The sequence below is a fragment of the Solea senegalensis genome, linkage group LG4 (genome assembly GCF_019176455.1).
Source record: "Solea senegalensis isolate Sse05_10M linkage group LG4, IFAPA_SoseM_1, whole genome shotgun sequence".
In the NCBI taxonomy this organism is placed as follows: domain Eukaryota; kingdom Metazoa; phylum Chordata; class Actinopteri; order Pleuronectiformes; family Soleidae; genus Solea; species Solea senegalensis.
This window is the reverse complement of record NC_058024.1, coordinates 23,847,989-23,863,641: the sequence shown is the minus strand read 5'-3', so window position 1 is coordinate 23,863,641 and position 15,653 is coordinate 23,847,989. Positions and strand designations below refer to the sequence as shown.

General features: G+C 42.6%; 1 protein-coding gene across 1 annotated transcript in view; it reads right to left on the bottom strand.

Annotated features, from left to right (window-relative positions):
* The window catches only part of LOC122767965 (receptor-type tyrosine-protein phosphatase gamma-like), an 86,120-nt gene that overhangs the window by 7,302 nt on the left and 63,165 nt on the right, over positions 1 to 15,653 (bottom strand). Inside the window, exons 6-14 of the mRNA XM_044023542.1 lie at positions 15,185 to 15,251; positions 12,934 to 13,091; positions 11,673 to 11,865; positions 7,518 to 7,702; positions 5,509 to 5,617; positions 5,363 to 5,412; positions 4,536 to 5,280; positions 3,790 to 3,928; positions 836 to 927 (exon numbers count right to left, since the gene is read on the bottom strand). Of these exons, the coding sequence (XP_043879477.1) occupies positions 836 to 927; positions 3,790 to 3,928; positions 4,536 to 5,280; positions 5,363 to 5,412; positions 5,509 to 5,617; positions 7,518 to 7,702; positions 11,673 to 11,865; positions 12,934 to 13,091; positions 15,185 to 15,251 (1,738 nt within the window). The remainder of the gene's footprint in view (positions 1 to 835; positions 928 to 3,789; positions 3,929 to 4,535; positions 5,281 to 5,362; positions 5,413 to 5,508; positions 5,618 to 7,517; positions 7,703 to 11,672; positions 11,866 to 12,933; positions 13,092 to 15,184; positions 15,252 to 15,653) is intronic.

Below are 15,653 nucleotides of genomic sequence, written 5' to 3'. Positions count from 1 at the left end.
AAGGGACAAGAGGGCACATCAGTCTAAATCACCTCCGAATTGTTCTGGGTGAAAAGTTGTATTTAAAACATTCAAATGTTGTCAAACAATGTCTTCAAATATGTTAAAGAGAGACATTTTTTATTTAAACCAAGAAAATGGCTAGTGATTTAAAACAGAGTGAGTACATATGCTGTGAATAAATCACCATATTTTATTGGAGAGGCGACAAAAGGAAAAAAAAGGGACGAATACGAAATAATGAGAACGATAGAGACAACAAAACAATAAAAACAGTGTCAGCCGTGCTCGTCACCTATGATACCGCACGGTTGTGTCTCCAAGCTTTAAGCAGCTGTGAAAATAAAGCCTGATATTGACAAGCTGCCACTGCACTGCAGCCTGCAACATAAAAGGCTTAGAAAACCCAGTCACACAGCTCTTATAAAGAGCGGCTCCCAGACTCATTGCACATGGAAATGGACAGAAACCCCCTCAAAAGCAGACAGGATAACTGAGATGCTATTGAACAACAGTTAATAGTGACGCACAGACAGACATAAGTCATTTACACTCAGTCAATACCCCCTTTGTATGTCTTATAGATGCGCTTTACTCGAATAAACAATACCATTTCGACAGATTCAATTCCATCTGCAGGAGTGGTTGGGGCCCTCGACATCACAAATGTTTATTATCACCATTTTTAAACAAAAAAAACATTTTCCAATTGGAACAAATTGAAGTGTTTAACAGGATATCACACATTTCCTGCTTGGAAATCGCTCATACTTAGTCACAACATGACGTGGCACGTGCATGCATGTTCTAATACAATGATTAAAGCATGGCTCACCTGGTATTGGGATGACAGGGATATTTTCATTGGCCACCACCCGTGGAGAGCTGCTCTCCTCCACATAGAAGTGAGCTGTCTGGAAGAATCTCCTACGGGGACACAGAGAGCAGCACAGCAGGGTTTCAGCACAGTCCAACCACACACACCTTTATCAGATAATGCAATCCCAGATAATTCCGGGGGGTAATGCACGGGACAGATAATGCTACAGTAAATAGCATTTGGGAGTCGTTATCACATTATTCTCAGATCCAGGCCGTCGACATCGGCATCTAAATAACGAATGGCGCGACACGAGGACGGCGGGAAAACTGCTGCTAATGAAAACCTCAGAGTAGTTTGGGACACAGCTGATCGCACACAGATAGAGCAAGTGGCTCCTGAAAACACAGCCGGAGCAGACTGCGGGGAACAGGTAAACAATTCCCAGCAGTACACACACACACACACACACACACACACACACACACGCACGCACGCAGAGCACAGCACCAAATTTAACTCTTTACTCAAACTGACGCCAAAACTCAGATCACCTCTAGGGTAAAAAAACACATGATTTTCATTGAACCCTGCCACATTGTGAGGATTCCTCCACTAAAATATACAACTGATGGCAGCTGCTGCTACTTAAAAAGTTCTCTGTTTTGATTTGCATCTCCACACAAAGGTCATTCCTGAACAACATGAGTTCAAGGTACAGAGTTCTGTTTGTTTCTTAGAATATTACAAATTCTGAATGTTTTCTGGTTTAAAAAAAAACTAGAAGCACACACAAAATAAAAGTTCCTCCATTTTTGCAAGCCAATAACAAATAGAGGGTCTTATGGCATTGCACAGCCTCTCAAGCCTTAATCCTCCCCCCCTCTCTCTCTCTCTCTCTCACACACACACACACACACACACACACATAAACATAATAGAACAATAACTGTAATAATAATTCCCTAACACACCAATTGAATCCTACCTGTACTTGATGCAGAGGTATGAGCAGACGCTCGTCATCCTTTCAGACAGATTTAACAAAAATAAAAAAAAAGGTGGCAAAGCATTAAATAGACAGAAAGAGCGAGAGAGAGAGACACACACACACACACAGAAAGAGAGAGAAAGAGAGAGGAAGAGGAGAGGGTGGAAAAAAATGAGGGGGGAGGAGAGATCTCCCCCTGGCTTGCATCACATACTCCCAATCTAATGGTTCCCTGTGGGTGCAGATGAGGTGTAGGTAACAAACCAGCATTGTCAACACCTCTCTGACTACATCAAGAGGCCTCACAAGAATAGTTTGCATTGGGGGAAATGGAAACTGGGATGATATGAGCTCTGTGGATGAACGTCAAGTGTAAAGACAGTGGAGTAAAGCATCCCACAGAGTCACTCAGACAAGACAGGATGTCTTCACACTTCAACATCAGTGATTCTTCTTTTTTTCAAACACCTCGGGACTACTCTTCCAGATGTGCTCGGTAACTGCAGCAATTCATTCCACTGTAGAAAGACTCACACATTAAGCCAAACAAGCTAAAAATAAAGACTTTAATGTCTTGCTAAACTTCAGTGGACGGCTCATAGATTACATCTTTTTTTTTTTCATTTATAAATCAAATGAGAAATGTTGTGAAGTTTTTTTTAATTATCTAAACATCTGCAAGCGACGACATTAACTTCAATAGCAGCACTGTCACTTAGTGAGACTACACAGAGCATGAAGAGTAAAGACAATGCGAGCGGCTTGATAGCATCATCTTTTATCATGGTCTTTCCCAAGGGGAAGCAGACATTGTCTGTGAACTGTGTTGTCACAGCAACAGCTGTGAGGGCCATTTTCTAAACCCAATGCTGCCCCTGCTCAGTTTCTCAAACACCACCAACTCTCACTAATTTATTTATAGACCGACTTCACCAAGAAAGTCCTGTTGTTTTCTGTCGTCTGGATTATGAACATAATATAAATGGAGCTGACAACCAGGCTTTTTCATTTACATTCCAGGATACAATACATGTTGCTGTCCCATAAACATCCGCCGCAGTAATTTCACACAAACAGCACATGAATGTTTCTTGCTTATTTTAACCATAAAAAGGGCCAGGAAAAAGTGCTTTTGCCAATTTTTCAAGAATAACTTTCAATATCTGGCTGTTATTTACAATTCACTGCATTATAAAATAGAGTATTAGCAATTGAAAGTGAAGAAAACACTGTAGTTGTACATGAACACCAGATTTTGCAGTATAAAACATGTTAAAAATAAATTTTTATGGAGTTTTTGTACTATTTTCCATATTTTTTTCATATTACAAAGACGCTGTTTTTTTTTGGCTTCCTGAAACAGCACGAGTGAAATTACCATAATAACCACATGCCGGCTTTGAAGTGCAACTTCTGCGCTTTCAGAAACAGTCAGAATTTTTCCCATAGCACAAACCGTCGCATAATTACGGTAATGCAAAGTGCACTTGTGAGAAAATGCCCTAACCCAATGGTTATAATGACCCTGGTAAATTTCATCACTTCCATGGGGTCCACAGCTTATCAGAGAGGCTCCAATAATGCATTCAAGAAAACTTGTAAATTTCTTCACTTATGCCAACACACACATGCAGCTCACTAAGTAAATATTTCCTGTTGTTGCCACCTCGTGGGAATGCATGCACTACAAATAAAAAACAATATATATAATTGATCATTGAAAACCCAGCGAGGGTGCAGAAGCCTGCAGGCCTGCAGCCCCTCGCTCAGGCGGGTGATGGGTGTGATGTCAGCACACAAACATGGTCAAAAATGGATACAAGTGCTTAAAACTGACATATTCACAGGTCTGAACATGTAGCACACACACTGGAGCAGACGGGAAGACAAGACACACATGCAGACATGTCACTAAAAAAGTGTTAAGCCAAATGTAATGTAATGTAATGATGTCAATTGTAATAGACTCTGTCCTCACCTCCAATAGACCATCACAATCAGCAGCATTATGAGGCAGAGCAGGGTAAGAGCGGACACCACCACCAAAGGGACAATCCACACCATCCTGCCCATTCCCGGAGGTGGACTTCGGGTGACGTTGGACAAAGTGGTCCGGTCTGAAACGTAAAACATTCAGGGATAAACACCAATTCACAAAACTTCACAGAAGTGTAGGAATAATTTTTTGATAATGACAAAATCTTATGGCGACAAAAGAAACTCAAAGCAAACCAGTTCAGTTAAAATTGTGCCTCTGCTCGTGCAGATAATAACTTCAAATTATTGAAATCCTGAGCACAGCATCAGCATTAATGAAAAAATATTTCTGTATTAATGGCGATGAAGATGATATTAAAAAAAACGACACAACAATGGGACAAAATTATCTTCAAACCCGTTCTCCCTTAGTGAAAACCGTTGTGATAAATGCTAAAAGGAAATTCCTCAGGGCACCAGCCCTCTGGCAAACCGCTCTCTTCTGCCTCTGGGGCTTAGTGTTGACACAAAAGACTAGAGCTTTGACTTTGACTGGAATAATAGCAGAGATAAATGTCTTAAACCAATATATTTGTTCAATGAAATAATAATAAAGTGCCGGTGCTGTTCACCAAAGTCTGGCATAACAGCTGACAACAGATGAGCACTGAAACTAAATTCATTGGGGGGAATTCCGTTTAAAGATGTAAACTTGAAACAGAGGTTGTTTCTTATCCGTGTCCTCACCAGTGTGGACAGAGAAAGGCCAGATTTTCCTGCCGTCGCTACTGATCTTCGGCGTCAGCGTGGAGCTCTCGGGGATCTGCATCTCAGAACTGTCATTGCGGGGCTCCTGAGTGAAGACGGCGTTTGCATCCGTGCGGTTCTTTTCCGCGACGACCAAACGGTCCTCCGCCGTACTCGCGGGTACCGCGGTGCCTTTAGCCGTCGGCTTCCCATCGCCTTTCTCTTTGGCTGTGGATGCAGGGGTGGGGATGATAGGCTCTACGGACACTGTGCTGTTGTCTTGATTTTCCTCATTATCAGGTGCATTCTTGGGCTTTTTCTTTTTCTCATCCTCGCCCTCCTCCTTCTCCCCTTCCGTCTCCCCCTCCCCCTCCCCGTCCTCGCCCTCACCCGCAGCCTGTTTGTCCTCAGACGGGGTGTCCGTCTCTGAGCCCTGGACACCCGTTTGCTCAGTGCTGGACTTTGCAGGCGTGGCTGTCGGACGGTTGGAGTTCTGAGGGGCTTGCGGTGAATGTGTGGGCCACACCGAACTCGGCAAAGAAGAAATGACCCCTCCGCCAACACCCAAGCCAGCCAGCAAGGAGCTTGTCACTACTGATGCCACGGTGGCCTGGCTACCACTGGAGGAGGGGCCCATCCCCGTTGCCATGGAGACAATGGAGAAATGGATTCCAGACGACGTCCAAGTGGAGGAACCAGAACTTATTGGAGCCATATCTGCAGAGGAAGCTGGAGAAACTGTGGGCTGAGGGGCAGAAAAGAAGCGGTTATCCAACAGTACTGCTGCTGACATGTCCCTAAAACTTGCACTGCCATCTTTGTCTTACCATCCCGGTCTTCACAATACGAGAACCTTCAAATATTCTTGTTGTATTTGCTGTGGGGGGACCCAGAGAGGAAGCAGAGTTTTCAAAAAACGTTATGTCGTATTCGAGTTGTACAAATTTCAAAACATGCAATGACAAGCAGCTACCTCTGAACAGCAGTGTTTGGCTGAAATCACTGCGGAGGTCATGTTGACACACCGCCTGCACTCTGAACAGGTACAGGATGTCAGGGGACACATTTGTGATGACTGCTTTCTGCAAGAGAAAAGAAAATAACATGGAAGTGACATTGGAATTGGTTATGAAAATGCACTTAACACTGTGGCTGCACTTAATTCACATTGCAAGTGCAAGTATTCTATTCGGAGCTTCACCGCTTATCGCGCGTTATAACCCACAGTTTCGACAAAGTTTAAAAAAAACCTAATTTCCTGCCAGATGTAATTGTGTGATGCAGTTTGCAAATGGCTTTACTTGTACACAAATGGCCCTCAGAAAAGATGAGTGATTGCCTCGGGTGTTGCAGAGAGCGTGTATATTTTTCCTCAAATAAGTCAAATCAAGGTGTCCAGAGATACAAACCCAAAATTGAAATGGAAATGAAGAGAGACTGACGGCACGGAGAGAAAAGTGGAGAGAGAGTACTGACGGTAAATAGACTGAGAGACAAGACAGACGGAGGGGAAACCACACAGACGTGCCACATAAATTCATATCTATTTCTTTCCACCAGGAAATAAATATTATAGAAGTTTTAGCTTGATAACCAACATCATTTAATCATAAAATTGTGAGAGCAAGAAGTGTTACCCGTCTGCCAATGTGCACAGTTCAAATAAAAACGATTATAGACGGTTCTTGGAACAATTGTGTGTTCAGACAAACAGATAATGCACACGTTGCTGTAGATAAAGGAAGGCTCTCAGGGTGCAGTATTGAACTACATTAAGCTGAACCGGTACAGCGTCTGACTCCAGATCAGAAAGTTGCATGTTCAAATCCCATCAAGGGTTATAAAAATGTCACTGGTATTTTAGGATAACACTAGTTTAATTTAAGTGGCAGATATTAAAGGAAACAAAAACACACCTAGTGAAGAACAGTATAAATAAAGGGTTCATTCAAAGCTAATTCTGATTCTTTGTTACAGGTCATTTATACAACATCGAAAACAAAACAGCTATTATTATATTTGATTTCTGGAATAGATCCTAAATGTGACACTCTGATCCTTTAAAGGTGGAACACCTGCTTGTCTCAAGGACTTGGTGAATATAATAGTTAAAGTTAATGTTCGGTAATGTGTAATTATCTGATCCATTCCCTTGTTTCTAAGCACCGGAGGATTTGGTCCAGACGTATTCTAGAATTGTCCTGTGACACACGGAGCTCACGATCAGGGAGTGTCTGTGCGATACACACTTTCAGAAAGCGCGACGCCCGGGTAGAGCGGGTAGGACACCGGTGATTTACAGCGGAGCGACAACATGCGCTGTTGGATTTTTGTAAGGGTATAAAATCAGAGAGAAGATTATATGGTGCGAAAACGAAGATCCGTGTTAGTGTAACCTTCTGCATGCTGAGAAAGTGGAGTCGTGATAAGTTAATCTTTCAGATATAAGAATAGAACCGCGCGACAAATGGTGTCAAAATCTACGGAGAGTTCTGATCAGAGGAGCTACACTCTCAGAGTTAGTGACTTGATCAAGTATTTACTGGTTTCCACGCTACAAAAGTAAAAAAAAGTAGATTTATTTTGTCTTCACTGATTTTATTAAGTCACCTATGACACTACAGTACACAGATCGATTTAAGAGAATGATTAGAATTTAAATGTATGCTAAAAGCAAAAAATAAACTGACAGAAAAAACCTACACTATTTGTATTTTCCACCACACAGCATATGTGTCTGTTGTGGTGTTGTGTTGTGTTATGGATCAGTGATGTGTGAGACAGGCCCAGGTGTCTATTCTTAGACAGCGGCGCGTCTGGGTGCTCATATCAACTGGCAGCCACACGTAAAGTTCGTCACAAATTGTCAACTCTTACTGTCGTTGCCGCCGATCCCGCCACCCTGTGATCCCGCCACATACACCTGGGGCTCCGTGAGCTAATCAGGGTCTTGCACAGGCGGCATAGGATCGTCTGACTCACCATGCTCTGGTCCCCCGTCTTGGTGAAGGTAATTTCGTCGGCGACGTCACGTTTCACCCAGCTGTAGGAGACCATGTAGCTGGTGATGGGCGGGTGGTAGACAGTCAGGGGGCGTTCCCAGCTCACCATCAGCGCCGTCCGGTTCAGTGGCTGGATCTTCATGCTCACTGGCGCACTGCTGCACACTGACAGAGGAGAGAGGGGATGTGTGAGAGAGGAGCAGAATGAAAATTAAATGTCCCATTTAAAAAAAAAGGACTCGGATCTAAATGCAGAGCTGTGGTCGAAGGGGCAGCTTTAACCATATTTATTTGTGATACTGTGTGTGGGCAGAACGCAGATTTCCTTTTAACAAGGTCGTTATTACCGCCGTCTGCTGACCTGACTCAGACATTTCCACATAAGAAACCACTAAAAGGTTAAGATAATACAATAACTTGACATTGAAAGCACTCCTGGGGTCTTGACTGTGGTCAGGCACGACATCAGACGTCAGGGTTGATTATTGCTCCAGACATTTTCACATTAGAGCTGATACAATTCATCGATTACTAAATTAATCGACAACTATTTTGATAATCGATTCATCCGATAGTTTAAGCTTCTTAAATGTGAATATTTTCTTTATTTCTTTGCTCTGGATAACAAAGAAATCATTAAAAGTGAATCATTTCGGTTTGTGGATAAAACGAACACCGACCAACATTTTTTTTAAGGTTTTCTGATATTTTACGGACCAAACGATTAACCGAGAAATTAATGGACAGATTACTCGATTATGAAAACAATCGTTAGTTGCAGCTCTATTTTCACGTCACACCAAAGAGAAACAACACAGTCAAATGTAGTGAGAAACGTGGGGTTTCGATTACACTGCAACTTCCTGTCCGTACACAATTTGCAAGATCATGTTGGTGTGACATTTAACAAGATGCAAAAGACAGATAAAGGACATTTTGTAAGTTGGCCTCAAGGTGGCAATGTAGGCTGCAGCATGGAGATTTGCAGAGGGATGTGTCATCATTGTATGAGTGCTGGACAATCTGGACATGCTTCTCAGCACAAAAGGGCAACAGCAATCAGGACCAAGTGTCACCTGACTATTATGCTCACATGGCGTCCATCAAATTGAAATTGTTCAGCGCATTTACGCCGTGAGGCTGTGGTGTGAATTACCGAGCATGATTATGTGAGAACGGAGAAAGGAAATCAGTGGGAGGGACACGAGGGAAAAGTGCACTCGCAGGAAAGCGCTCGACGTGTTGATGAGGTGTGACGTCCGTGAAATGCATTATAACACATATGATGTTTTGTTGTCAACTTCAGTGACACAAAAGCAGTCATTTAATAACAGCTGAAGACATGGAGTGCTTTACTGTCCGCATTACAACCATCGTTTGGTCTATGAGGTCATTTTTGTATTGTATTTGTTTCATTTATCCCTGATGTTTCAGCTGTTGTTGTTTTATAAAGTGCTTTATAAATAAAGTTGGATTGGAAAAAAATACCTACAGTACATTCAATAGCCGACCTTTTCCTCTCATTCCCATATCTGCTAAGATAACACAACATTTGTTCACAAGAAGTGGGTCAACCTGTCTTAAATGTGATCCGATAAGTGACTATAACATAAAAATAAAAGCGTCATCAAACTAGGGCAGTTCATTTATTCTATGACAACCTTTTAATATAGTCATTAAAATGACTGCTATTATTAACAGAGTAGCAGAATGACTGTTACTGTGTGATGTGTGTGTGTATCTTTTTTTAAGCAGTTAACACATTATACAACATCCTTTTTCTAAAAACCAGCTTAATAATGGATTTGCCTCAGTGGTACTGCGGGTACCACTAAGCAGAGAAGGAATCTTTCCTCCAGGCGGCTCGTAACATGAAGGGGATGAATCGACTCCTGTCAACAAACAGCCGTTCCGCTGTGTCTCACCTATCAGTGATCATCAACACTCTTTTCTCAGGAGCTATGTGCACACATTGTAATAATAATGGGGAAGCAGGAATTTCACTAAAGACACACAGGAGATACAACTGGCAGATGACCGGCGTTTCCTGAGCTTTGCGGCGATGTCAGCGTATTGCATATAAAGGCTAAATACCAACACTAGTACATCATCTATTGACCCATTCATGTGCAACTGTCACTGGAACGACTTCAGGTCAATAATGTCGATGGAATAAATCCATTGAGGGAAAGAAAGTGAACTGAATGCTCACCGTCATCTTCCATGTGTTGGTTCCAGTGTATTTGCGACTTTTCTTTCATTTATATCTCTCGACAATCAAAATGTGTTAGCTTTGTAACGTAGGTTTAATGCAACGGTCTGGATATTGTCGCCTAAGCTGCTATTGTCAGTTAAAACATAAACACAATAGTGGACGATGTTAACCCTTAGTGCTCACACGGCACGGATCTGTGCCGCAAGTGCAACCATGGTAATTTGCTTAGGGAATAATACACAACTCCTAATATGGACGTCCTGTGGGGGTGTGATTATAGGTCGCATATTCAGGCTTTAAAAAATGCGTTGTTTGATATAGTCATGATATAAAGTAGCAACAATTGTGCAGAAGTTAGAAAATAGAGCGTTTTATTTTCTTTGAACTTTGAACTGTGACATATTTCTAAATTTCACAAATTGAATCCAATTTTAAACATTTTGAGTACTTTTTGTGTTTTTATATTTTTTTTCCATCACATTGAAAAAAAAGGATATAAGACACTATATATTCTTAAAGCCTCTGGATATACTGTATGTTTTAACATAGTAATGGAACAAAGCAGCCACAATGCTCTGTGTTCTAAGGGTTAAAATAAAAATAATCACACCATCAACCACGCTGTGCAAAATCTAAACATAGTATACCATGTGAGAAAAAGGCTTGTATGCACATGCACCATTGAAGTGAATACTGTTCTATTATCATTGAAAAAAAACAAAAAACACACATATATATATCACACTAAGAAAACTCTGCATCACAAAGGTTACCTCTGCATCTCTAATGGCCAAACAGCCCTCGTGGCTATAAAAGCCACAGTGATGGAACTTTCAGTCAAGGTGTGGCCCCGGCTCTCACAACATTTACAAGCAACGCCATCATTTACTGTGCCCGGATAAACCCTCACTACCCCACAACAACAACAACAACAACAACAGCACACTTTGACAGATGCCACCCCCGAAGATAAGGCTGACACTATTTACTCCCAGAGCCGCCCATCAACTATGCATTCTTACATCTGAACAGAGAGAAATACAAAATGTGCGAGACACAAAGAGAAAATGAGCAAGAGGGGAGGGGAAGTGAAGAAAGAAAAGAAAAAAAGAAAAAATGGAGAGCTTCTGGTTCACATTCATTCTGCCCGGTGACATAATGCCACAAAAGCAATTTCACAACTTAATTTGCATGGGTCTATTTTAGCTGTGCCACATATTAATGATGATTGCTGATCGCCGCTGTTGTGAGTGCTCCAACTTCATCACAGGCATTACCAATCAATTCTCCCCACTAGACACTAACACCACCACTTTATGAAGCAGCAGCCTTTCTCATTAGTCTCCATAGTCCATGCGCCGTTCTGTTACAAGCAAGGGCGGCGGCAACACGCACACATGACACAGAACGGGAAAACTAAAAAAAAAGTGCTCCTTCAAAAAGCCCTGTGTGAGATCCGTGCTCCGCATTAATACGTCGTTGAATAAAAAGTATGGGAGTGATGTTCACTTTTCTGACAATATACAGTTTATTCTAGTGACTTTAATCATAATGTGCTTGCTATCAGTAATGTTACCATTACCAAAGATTGTTGTTAAATGAAGTACTGATTTGAGCTTGAATGGGTCAGCAATAGTTTGGAATTCGGACAAAGATCTCAGTGGTAACTTCTACTGTCGCTTGGCTTTTATTCTTTACAAATGAAACAGACTATGGAGGTAAAATCGTCTATTTACATATCTGCAAGCTGCAGATAGTCCTGCATGATTAGGACTACAGCGAAACCCGAGAGGCTCTGTGATAATACCACAGTCTGGCTGTAGAACCCACCTACTCAACCTCTGTCCCTGAACAATGAGTGTGCACACGAGGCAGATCTGTCAAACTTCCGCCGAGTAAAACACATAAACTACGAGTTACCTCTTGACGCCTCGGTGCTGTGGGGGTTTCTCAGGATCTCGGTCAAATCTTTCTGCCACGCGTCTCTCACAGCCGACTTGAAGACTTTCCTGTTGTCCAGATACTGCAGGGGCCGAAAGTTGTTCCTCAGGTACTCCACAGACTTGACATGATCCTGTTGCTCTGTTGTAAAAATGGAATAAAAGGCCTCCAGCTAGAGGGGAAGAAAAGGAAGATTTTGTTACGTTGCATGCGAGCGCTGCATCTCATATTTAATCCATGACTACATTTCTGACCGCTTGCAAGCAGCTGACACACAATTATCTGCAATATACGTTCACACCACAGGCACCAGCAGGGACCGACCTCGGTCAACATCCTGGCTACCGACCAGTCTGTAACTTCTCAATGGGGCAAAATTTGCGGCCATTGATTGCCATGAATGATCTCCTGCCTGCGTGCTGTAATGACTACACATTACTGTCCCTGTGGAATCGATGTGTTCTATGCGTGCTTGGGAGCAATGAATTACGCTTTCATAAAGACCATCTGAGTGCGTCACAAACATTGTAGCAGTGGTCAATATTCTCGCGGCACAAGTCATTTCGGGAACAAAAGATTTGTCCTCCCCTGCAAGCTGATAGAAAATCTACTGAGCCTTGCAAATTTCCACGGCACACGGCGCTCTAGAGGATATGCAGCTGGGCAACCTAAGGATTGTATGTATAACAGATGCAGCTAAAGACTCCATATGGGATCAGCAAAAAAAAAAAAAGAAAGAAAGAAGAAGAAGCGCGAGGCATGATTTGGCATACGTTATCTCCTCGAGTCACAGTGGCTGAACCAGTCGGAGGCAAACTGTTGTAGGTGACTGCAGTAAAATGTTTTCATCAAACATATTAAATGGCTACAGCAATAACTCAGATTAAGGAACATTTAAATTAATGTGCGGCAGTATTCTTTTTAAGAGCCTATAGTCACGGTCTCAGACCCAGAGCATGATATATGTATAAGCGCTGTCTCGCACTATCACTCAAACGCCAGTAATTGGCTCCCCACCTTCCCTCTTAATCATCCTGTGTATTGGCAGTCATAGTTTCATGAGGAGGAACGAGGGCAAAGGGAAGAAAAGAGGAAAGGTAGATGAAGGGGGAAATTGCTTGTGTGGCAACAGCGTAGGACAGCAAGTGATCCACTGACTGTGTGCAAATGGGATTTGACTGTGCGTGGATAACATAGCTGTCTGGGTACGAGTGTGTGTGTGTGTGAAGACTGTACGCACCTGCGAGTAGGACAGGTACACCGGCCTGGAGAAGATGATCCACTCCACCACCTTGCTGCAGGGAGGCGTGGTCAGAGAGCCCGTGTAGCGGTAATAACTGTCCACGGACGCCGGCAGCAGATCCCTCAGGATAAAAGACCTGAGGTGGGTCTCTTTTTCTGGGAAGACCACGGGATCCAAACGCGTCAGTACACAGGGAGTGACAAAAATATGACACATTTAACTCTGAACGGCTCTTTAATGCTTAAAGGAATACTTCACCGATTTGCTTTTAGCTTTGTATTACTAGAATAGGGCTAGTATTTTATAAAAACAAATGTGCTTCCCAACCTCAGTTTGCCCTGAGTCGAGAAATATCTCCATTCTTTTTTTTTTGTTACGTGCCCACCAGTGACACTCTGTCCGAGGCTTGAAACTGCGAGCGTTTTTATAAAATACTAGTCTAGTAATATAAAGCTAAATGCAAATCTGTGAAGGATTCCTTTAACACCCTTCATATATTGAGTTACATTGACAACGTGAGACCATTTGCTCTCCCTGTGGCATTTTTAACACTTCACCAGTGGCATAATGGTGAAAACAGTTCAAATCTTCGCCACTTGTTATCACTCTGGCAAAGATCTGTGTACTCGATGCAGAGGGAGGGGAGGCTGATGGGAGCATGCTCATCATTTGCAGGGGCCTACGGAGTTTAAGGCACGAGTACCTGATCTGTTGCGGCGCAAGGCTGAAAAATAACAACGTGCAGCACTTTGTGATTAAGACGAATAACCCTTTATCGGCCGTAAATACGCTAAGTGGCTTGTTTTTTCCTTCCAGTACAATGTGGAAAAACCGTCTCTCACAGCTCACAAGCCTTATCTGAAAAGAAACAGAGCTTTGGGGTGTGGTTTGCATTTGATTAGCATTACGGAGGCACTGGCAGTCTTGGCCGATGCCTCATCTGTACTCAGAGTCAAATTCAGTATTCACAGCCTTTCTTCCCCCCGTCTTCAGGCGGTGTACGTGCCCTATCGCTCACGGGCCGCCGAGATGCTGATGGATGGATGACTGCGGGATAACGAGCTCGTGGAAAACCAACCACCCAAATGGGGGGAGGAGACGATGAGCATTTAGCAGCCGGCAGGAAGAGAGTCCAAAAAAAAAACCCCACCACACCCGCACTGCGCTCAGCTGGGAGATGAGATACTGTGGCGTGAGCAAAAACATCTGTGTAGCACAGAGTTCAGCCACTTTTGGAGACTGATGGAGATTCATCACATAATGCTTCTTGGCATTATTGGGGTTGGATAAATAAACACAAATATGTCTGTGTAATAAAAAGCAAAAGGTGAAATGGCCTCCCAGTTATATTTCTAATTTTCTTGAAATTTCATACCACGTGTCTCGCCAAGAGTTTCCCTTTTATTTATAAATAAGGACTGGCCACATTTACATGTGTGACACTATGCATGCTACTTCTATACGTCCTCGTACATCCACGTATGTTCGTGTTCACACGAAGGAGAGTCAGCGGGCAGGTTGTAAAACAAGGCCCCAGTGCGTCCGCGTTAACAAAGCCGTCATGTCAGCCAAAGCTGCAGTAAGGGATTACGCAGTCAAGTTAAAACATCTGCTGATGGTCTCAATAAGTCATGCCGGCAGTAAAGTGAGCAAAGCAGCAGTGATCTAAGACAAGAATGTCACGACGATGCAGCATTAGATATTAATAGTTTCAATGTGAATAAGAGCCCTGGCAGGAGCTGCACTCAGTGATAATGTACATTTACATCCGAGTGTTTTCTAATTGAGGCTCTGATGTATTTTGTAGTTCTTTTGTGCAGAGTGAAGCTGGTCTCTAACTGAGGAGTTACATTAGCAGGGCAAGTGAACCAATGTTTTGTTAAACTCTCCTATCTTGTGTTTGCACTTATTTGATGTAAAAAAAACAACAACAACAACAAAGGTGCACTTTGGAAGCAGAGAGGAGAACCATGAATTGTCATGAGCAACCGAAACATCAAAAACAGCCCATGTAAGAGGCGATTTGGTGTGGGATTATTTCCCAGTAAATTAATCCCCTCAGCAATGTTTCATGTACAGATTTTAGTATGACGAAAAAACACAGCACATATGTGTGAAATAAAAAATAAAAATGAAAAACACTTCAGGTAAACATAGAACAATACATTTGTGGAAATGATACAGTACATAAATGCACCGACTGCATGACTCAATTGAATTTCATGGGTCTTACGTTGCCATTACTTACCATGATGCACTACTCCTTTCAGGCCCTGGATGATAGGCTCCACAGCTGGATTGTCTTTTTGCCCCAGCTGCAGCAAAAAGTCCAGACAAAAGAGATTACAAAAGGGATTATAAGACTAAAATAACAAAAGCCACAGCAACTAAAGACAATCAATATGAACAAAACGCAGGGGACGGACACAGCAAGGGCAACATCCCGACAATACCGTATAATCAGGCAGCGAGGACAATACCATCTGTTCCCGTGAAGTTCACAATGTTAAGTTTTTGTGCGGTTGACGACACAATAGAGATGATTCCGTTCTCTGAATCCTCAGCTCTCAGTTTTAAAGGCTGCCACTGACGGTGGTGTTTCACGACTGTCTGCTCGTGTTCCAACAAATTCCACAAAAACAAGACATTTTCTCTACCAAACACACCACACGGGCAACTTTACAAGACACCACTGCTATCTATGCGGTCTACACTAC